This window comes from Cydia pomonella, chromosome 24, assembly GCF_033807575.1.
Source record: "Cydia pomonella isolate Wapato2018A chromosome 24, ilCydPomo1, whole genome shotgun sequence".
Lineage (NCBI taxonomy): Eukaryota > Metazoa > Arthropoda > Insecta > Lepidoptera > Tortricidae > Cydia > Cydia pomonella.
Window position 1 is genome coordinate 3,030,540 of NC_084726.1, and position 8,937 is coordinate 3,039,476.

Genomic DNA, 8,937 nt, shown 5'->3' on the forward strand with positions numbered 1-8,937 from the left:
TAAGTTCTCCATGCGAGAAGCGAGAATTTTTGACACGCTGCGCTGAACGAAAATTTCACGTCATGTCATCTGAGACATTCCTTACTTTACTGCGTATTATTATGTAATAATTTTTTATCTTCTTCCGTATCATAACTTCCCTACAATATGTTCAGAAGCCTAATGGCCTATATCAACATACCTTAATCTAGACTCGCATGTCTGTAGTTTGTCTCTGAGTAAAAAAAAAAATGGATGCGGGACATGCGTAAATAAGTTTTCATTTACCTTTGACGTTTACCCCTCTTCCCCCCCCCCCCTCCCACGTTATACTACACAGTTAGAAAAAAAAGTCAATGAAAGAAAAAATCCTCTTTAAATTCTTAACACACAAAAAGGTTATATTCATTTTAATCATCTTACTGCAAACATTTTGTTTTTCACAAAACATATTTTAACTGAATTACTTGTATATTTCCAATCGACGGAACCATTTCTACCACTTAACCTTTTTTAATTCGACATGCTCCGTTTTTAAACAGTCAAACGGACTGAAAGTCTTTGACATACGGAATAAACGCTTGCATGTGAATTTGAACCTAATCTTTATGTTATTAAGATTGATTATTGATTGTAATGGGGATTTTATGTACTGCGTTTGATCGGCCATTTGCAGTATCAGATTTTGGACTAATTGGTTGGAAGGTAATGTATTAATGGAACTGATACGGTAGGTACAGTCGCCATCAGATATATCGGACTGGTCGAGGTGGTCACAAATATCTGTACACCCCCTATTATCAAGGCGTTAGTGTACGTGTTCAGATATTTGTGACCACCTTGACCACGATGTACGGAAAATATTGCCGCTCAAAAAAGTGTTAGTAAATGATTACACTTTGGTAATCAAGCGGTCATACATCACACGAATTTCTAGCTTTTTTGACCCCTGCTTGTCACATTTTGCAAACCTGGTGTGACGACACATTTCCGATAATTTTGTTTTCAATGAAATCGGTAACACTATTATTACTATTGTAATAAAAAATGTTTGATAAAAGATTTATTAAAATAATAATAATAATTCAGCCTATATACGTCCCACTGCTGGGCACAGGCCTCCTCTCATGCGCGAGAGGGCTCGGGCTATAGTCCCCACGCTAGCCCAATGCGGATTGGGGACTTCACATACACCTTTGAATTTCTTCGCAGATGTATGCAGGTTTCCTCACGATGTTTTCCTTCACCGAAAAGCTAGTGGTAAATATCAAATGATATTTCGTACATAAGTTCCGAAAAACTCATTGCTACGAGCCAAAAAAATAAAAATATGTTTGATAAAAGATTTATTGTTAACTTTATAACACAAAACCAATTAGGAAAGAAAGTGACACTAACAAAAATTATTTTTGTTCCAAACTTCATAATTTTAACTGTACAGTGAATAAAAAAATATAAATAAGTTTTCGGTTACTAGTGACGTTACAAAGTTTGTGACTCCTCCCTTCCTCTTGTCACAACATGTCACATTTTTTTGATCCCCTCCCGCCCCCTAAAGGTGTGGCGTAGTTAATGGATGGCCCCCAAAGGAGTAACTTGTAAATTTATTTCAGAATCGTTTAAATTTACAAATCGTTATAATTTGCGATTATATCAAAACTATTCGCTGTAAACATATTATCTTGAGCATTCTAATAAGTTTTTCCAACTCCTCTACTGTTATCTGTCAATTATACATTCATGAACACGAATGTAAAAACATACATAAACGGTTTGGAGAAAAGTCTATATTGTCTATTCCTCATAACAGCACTTGTGCTTTAAAATCGCTATAATGTGACTGTGATTAATGGCTACCAACCTAAAAAAATAAATCAAACGTACAGTTTCAATTTAAGTGCATTGCTGCCAACTTCAAGTCAGAAACGCGCATGTGACATCGGTGATATAGCAACACCCATAGACTACGAAGGCCGCTTAGCGTCGCTTGTTAGTCTCCATAGGCTACGGTGGCCAAAATCGAGAAGAAACTGTCCTAAAATATAATTTAGCAAGGAGCAAGTACCAGGGCCTCATGAGTTACGAGAAGGTGTCGCTGACCAGCCGTGCCGCGGCGGGCCGGGCGCGTAAGAAGGTTGCTCGCGTATCCTAGTCGTAAACTTTTGGTTTGTTTACCTATATGATTCTACTAGTTTAAAGTATTATTTTTGTTGCCTCGTAAGAAAACTATTGTATGCAACGCTGTATAAGTAGATCAAAAAATGCTCGTGGCGTATTCCTTTATAATAACTCACGCCACTCGCCTTTTTTGAATCTTTTTATACAACGGTTGCATAAAATACTATTACTCTGGAGTCTGGAACAATTTTTATTTTACTTTGATTTGTACTCGTAAATTTTAATACGCTGTCAGCTGTCACAGAAACCTTAAAAACCGAAAACACATAAAAACTCCCAAAAACGGCCCCACACCGTTCGCTTCTTAAACACGAACATCGTATGACAACTTATCTTTTTTTATCTTTTTTTTATTTATTTAACACCAAGCTCGTTAATCAGAGAGGCCAATGAACTTGCATCCGGATCGATTAACGCCTTTTTAGTTTTGTTTTATAAGTTTAGGGGTTGTAGTATGCGTGAAATGGAATGGCTCTCTGCGGTGTGTCGTGTCTGTGTATTGTTGAGTTCCAATAAAATAAATCTACAAAATTAAGTAGTTTTAATCCAAGATATAATAGTGGCGACGAGGACATTCGGACAGCACGGCGAAGCAAATAAATTAACCACAAGAACAAAAGCGATCAGAAGTAAGAAATTATTTACTTAAATATATGTGATGGTAATGGCGGCTGCAAACTCACTGTGAGGTTATCTACAAAATACAAGGTACCTTAATAAGTCGTTATTACTCACATTCAGGGACCGGCCAAACGTGAAATGAAACGTAATGACAGATGTCAAGGCGGGTGATAAAGAAAATAAATTGATAGAAGACGCGGATGTCTTAATATCGTTGGTAAAACAAGGAAAAAGAAGTTATATTTACCGGTGTGGAAAAGACATTTTAATAAAAATAGTAAATGAAGAAGGTTTACAGTGCCCGCAAAATCCAACTGTCGACGCGTTACGGAAGTTGTTAAGTGATTACTACCAAAATAAAGGGCAAAGCCAACCAAAAATTTTAAAACACAATATCATGACAAACTACGAAATAAAACCATTTAACGGAGACAACTGGGAGGTCTTCGAGCAACAGTTAGAATCTTTAATACTCTTAAATGATGTACCAGAAGATAAACAAGTGGCATTGCTTATTACTAAACTAACCCCAAATGTATTTGAAACATTACAAATTCTGTGTAAGACAAAAAAACCAATAACATTAACTTACAAGGAGTTATGCGACAAACTACGAGATAAATATACACTAACTAAGACACCATTGTTAGACAGAGCCGAGTTTAGACGACGCAACCAACTACCTACTGAGACAATAGAAGAGTATGTGTTAAATCTCCGAAAATTATCTCGCAAATGCCATTTCAAAGACGAAGAAGACCAGATTAAAGAAAAACTTGTTGATGGAGTGTTCTCTAAACTAATTAAATTTGAACTGATGAAACAAAGTGCACAGGCAAAATTAGAAGATCTTATAAACCTAGCAAAAACAGTGGAGTCTGCATATAAGCAAGCTAATGGCGAAGAAGAAACAAGTAATATTTCATATGTCAAACCGAATTCCAGAACACCAAGACAGAGGTGTGCACCCCCAAAGAAGAATAATACTAATAACATGAAAAGTAAGTGTTTCTGCTGCGGGAAAGATAACCACATTAAAAATGATTGTACACTGAAGACAAAGTTTTGCTCGGAATGTGGCCAACAAGGTCATATATTTAAAATGTGCCCAAAGAAGTATCGACACACAAATGTTTTGGATGTAGCAAAGGAAGAAAACAAAGAAGATCAAGGATTAGAAGAAGAAAAAAAATTGTATGAAGAGTATGAAACTTATACATTTGACAGAGTAAGTAGAATTCCACCACATTTAATAGAGCTGACAATAGGACAGGGACAGAAAGTGCAGTTTGAAGTGGATACGGGTGCTGAAGTTTCAGTGATGCCCCTTAGTTACCACAAAAAATATTTAAAAGAGTATACTATGGAAAGATCGAAAGCTATATTTAGAAATTTTGACCAATCAGAGTCCCAGCCACTGGGCATTATTCGTAATATACCAGTTCAGTATAAGAATGTATACAAAGAATTAAATATATATGTGTCACATGACTCAACACCTTGTTTAATGGGTCGTGATTGGCTAAGTCAATTAAATATGTGGCCTCCAATTTTTAAGAGTGTAGCTTATTGTAATCCTAATACATTGGTTAAAAATGTTTCAGATGCCAAACAATTAATTGATCAAGAGTTCGCAGCAGTATTCAGCCCGGGGTGGGGTGCATTCAAAGGTGAAGCAATTTCATTAAAATTAAAAAAAGATGCTGTACCAAAGTTTCTGCCTGTTCGTCGTGTTCCCTATGCACTTCGAGATAAGGTAAAACATGAAATTGATAGATTACAACAGAATGGTCGCATAGTGTCCGTCGAACAGAGTCAATGGGGTACACCTGTAGTACCCATTATAAAACCGGACGGCTCTGTAAGACTTTGTGGGGATTATAAAGTCACTTTAAATCCAAATTTGGAAATAGACCATTACCCCCTTCCACACGTGGAGGACATTTTTGAAACCTTAAAAGAGGGAGAATACTACTGCGAGCTGGATCTTCGGGAAGCTTACTTACAAGCTGCTTTGACTGAGGAGAGCCAATTATTAACCACTATTGTAACAGAATTTGGGACATATAAATACAAATACTTACCCTATGGAGTTAATACTGGCCCTGGGTCATTTCAAAGACTAATGTGTAAAAAACTAATAGGTATACCAAACACAATTGTGTTTATTGATAACATCTACGTGGCAGGGAAAAGTTTGCAAGAAACTTATGAAACCCTTGTCAAAGTGCTTAATAGACTACAAGAATGCAATTTCAAATTAAAGCCCGAAAAATGTAAGCTTTTCACAAGCCACATAGATGTGTTTGGTTTTCGCATAAATAAAGAGGGAATGAGCCTAATAAAATCAAATATTGAGCCATTGTTAAATGTTCCAGCACCAACCAATCTAACAATGTTAAAATCATTTTTAGGTAAAGTTAATTATTACTCTAGGTTCCTTAAAGACATGGCTAAGATTCTTAGTCCATTATATGAATGTACCAAAATAAATAAATTCAACTGGACAGCGGATTGTCAAAAGTCTTTTGACACAATAAAAAATAAATTAGCCTCTGCAAACAATTTAAGACATTTCAACCCAGATCTCCCGATAATAGTAACTTGTGATGCTTCAAATTATGGACTAGCTGCCGTCTTATCGAACCGGGACCAAAATGGTACAGTTAGGCCCATAGCATATGCGAGCAAGAAATTAAACACAACTGAACAAAAATATGCTGCCATAGACAGGGAGGCCATGGGAATAGTGTTTGCGGTCACCAAGTTCTACAACTATATTTATGGCCGACAATTTGAATTGGAGACAGACAGTTCGGCTCTAGTCAGGATTTTTGGACCAACTAAAGGTATACCAAAAATGGCTGCAAAGCGGCTACAACACTATGCTATATTTCTCTCAGCGTTCAACTATAAAATTAAACATATAAAAACTAACAATAATCCAGCAGATTATTTGTCCAGAAATCCTGACAATAAAGAATGTCCCAGTCAACATGTCCATCCAATTTTTTATGTAGATAATTTGATGCATGTACTATATGCCAACAGTTCTGACATAGGCTATTTAAATTTTAAAATAATACAAGAAAATACAAAAAAGGATCAACTTTTGAGTAAAATAATTGAATATTGTAGAACAGGCTGGCCCAATAAAAATTTAATTAAATCAGAGCTTTTACCATTTTATAATAGGAAAACTGAAATAAGTGTGGATCAGGGCTGTTTACTTTGGGGACATAGAGTAATAATTCCAGAAACAAATCAAAAAGCAGTGTTAAAAAGTTTGCATAAAACACATTTTGGTATTATTCGTATGAAAGAAGTAGCACGGTCTTACTTTTGGTGGCCAAATTTAAATTCAGAAATAGAAAATATAGGAAAGTCATGTCTCATCTGTTTATCAAATCTTAAAAATCCCATAAAGTCCCCACAATCATGGCCAACGCCACCTACGGCATGGTATCGACTTCATGCGGACTTTTTGGGGCCATATTATAATAAGATGTATTTAGTAATTATAGACAGCTATAGTAAATGGCCAGAGGCTTTTGAAATGTCAAACATGACAGCTGCTAAAACAATTGATGTACTAGATAAGTTATTTAGCCGATTTGGATATCCGGACCAACTAGTTACAGATAATCAGACTACGTTCACAAGTACGGAATTTAACAACTATTGTAAAGAGAATAGCATTAAACAAATATTTGCGCCACCGTACCACCCAGCGACCAACGGAGCTGCGGAGAGATTTGTACAAACTTTTAAATCAGCTGTTACCAAAATAAGAGAAAGTGGATGCAGCATTAATGCTGCAATCAATTTATTTTTGTTTGACTATAGGACCACACCTCAACGGACTACAGGTGAAACGCCGGCCCGTTTGTTGCTGGGGAGGGAATTAAGGAATAGATTTAGCTGCCTGAAACCTCCACCTATAATTGAAAGTTTATCTGAAAGGGAGGGGAGAGAGGCATGTAAAAGAAAAGTTAAATTTGTAACAGGACAAAAAGTGATGGTTAGAGACTATAGAAAGGGCCATAAACCTTGGATAGTAGGGAAAATAGTATCAGAATCTGTTCCAGATTTAACTTATATAATTGAGGTACAAGGTATGATGTGGAAACGTCATATTGATCAAATGGTGTATTGTAATGAGGATGTCGAAAGTAATTAGACTTAAGTTATATGTCGTAGGCCAAGTTGAACTTGTATTTATTTATAAATGATGCCAAGATATATGTACTTGTTTTGAACAACTTAGTAACCAATCTAGGGTGATTCAAAGCATACTATCTAATAACTATTGTTGTAGTTCTTTTAGGGCTACAGTAGGATTAATTAATAATCCTTTGCCATGTATGTAGACCTAAGTAAAACTAGATTAGTTTTAGGATTAGTCCGGGAGAGTGTAGTATGCGTGAAATGGAATGGCTCTCTGCGGTGTGTCGTGTCTGTGTATTGTTGAGTTCCAATAAAATAAATCTACAAAATTAAGTAGTTTTAATCCAAGATATAATAGGGGTCTTTGGGAGTGGGTCAAACAGTACAGTACATCTTGTTACTCGTAAAATATTTTTTCGTAAAAAAAATTACTTCGACTTGAATTTACTTTTCAATTATTTTACTTTATTTGTGATAATGTTTTTCACGGGAATACCTTTTTTGGTGGCCTAGCAGTAAGAGCATGCGACTTGCAATCCGGAGGTCGCGGGTTCACAACCCGGCTCGTACAGTCAGCATCAAAAGTAACGGATGAAACAACGCACCAAAAGTATCTGATATTCCGGATAACTTTTCCAAATATAGATAAATTTCTAAAATTCACGTTCAAAAGTATATCTTTTACAGTCCTTGTTGCTCTATATTAAAGACATCACTTTTTGTTAAGCTGTTACAGAATGGTAGATACTTATGAAACCTTATTTGATCCGCTACTTTTGATGCTGACTGTACCAATGAGTTTTTCGGAACTTACGTTCGAAATATCATTTGATATTTACCAGTCGCTTTTCGGTGAAGAAAAACATCGTGAGGAAACCGGACTTATCCCAATAAGACCTAGGTTCCCTCTGGGTTGGAAGGTCAGATCGCAGTCGCTTTCGTAAAAACTAATACTTACGCTAATTCTAGGGATTAGTTGCCAAGCGGACCCCAGGCTCCCATGAGCCGTGGCAATCATGCCAGGATAACGCGAGGAAGATGATGAATGTTTTTCACGGGTCTCTTTCGACATTCCTAACAACTTTTTTCCTAAAATCATTTGCCAATAAGAAGGGCATAAGAGCGTTAGGACTAATGATCACTATGAGAAAAATATTAAGAAATCCAAAAATAGGAGAAAAAAAACTCTAGAAATCCCGATATAGATCCATTTTTCACGTGTAGATTCCAAGTAAATAGGTTTTTCTTTGGCCGAAGTATATTTCTTAATAATAATAGTATTCATCTCATCAAAACAAAGGCCAATGAATTTATGGAGTGTGTATATATTATTTCATTTTAGACAGGTAACCGATGCAAATATTTTTTATACTACAGGAATTCTACTATTCTCCTTGTTTTCTACTGAAAAATATGTTCGTCCATTTATTAACAGTTTGAATCTTGATAAGCTCGAGTAGAACCATATGCTCGCAATCGCATATTAAGTTACTACATCACAGACAGATAATTATAAGTATGTAAATACTTTTTTTTTTTTTAACAGGCTGGAGATATCACCTGTGGCATCATCTAAACCAGTATCCTCGTCCATGAGGATGCTGATTTGTGAGCCATAAAACTACCCTCTTGCAAGTAAATACTTACTTAGGTGTACAAATATAGTATACAGGTTTCTTCAATAAAAAGTAAAATAAATAGTCTTCGCAATAAAAACAAAATATATACAATGTATAGCGGTTCTTTTCAGTTCAGTCTCATTCATCAGTTCATCGGTTAAATAAACATTTGAGCAATATGTGTATAAGTTCAGAATATATAAATAAATTACGAAATCAATATCCAATCCGTTTTAATTTACTTAAGTTAAGATTTTTGTTAACAGTTGAGTAGATTTTAGAGTATTATGGACTTAGAAATAGATGAAATAAAAATCACGGAACCATTTTAATTATAATGAATCATGTTTTTCCAATGTACTTCAATCTATTT

The 8,937-nt window shown here is 35.5% G+C and overlaps 1 protein-coding gene across 2 annotated transcripts; it reads left to right on the plus strand.

Annotated features, from left to right (window-relative positions):
- The first annotated feature begins 2,609 nt into the window (after positions 1-2,609).
- On the plus strand, positions 2,610-7,274 carry LOC133530902 (uncharacterized protein K02A2.6-like). Of its 2 annotated transcripts, none has more exons than XM_061868976.1 (2): positions 2,610-4,006; positions 4,383-7,274. In XM_061868976.1, exon 2 carries the CDS (start codon positions 4,904-4,906, stop codon positions 6,956-6,958), a length of 2,055 nt encoding a protein of 684 aa, XP_061724960.1. In that variant the 5' UTR covers positions 2,610-4,006; positions 4,383-4,903; the 3' UTR covers positions 6,959-7,274. Both variants share the same exon structure in this region, with proteins under 2 accessions (XP_061724960.1, XP_061724961.1).
- Positions 7,275-8,937: the final 1,663 nt, after the last annotated feature.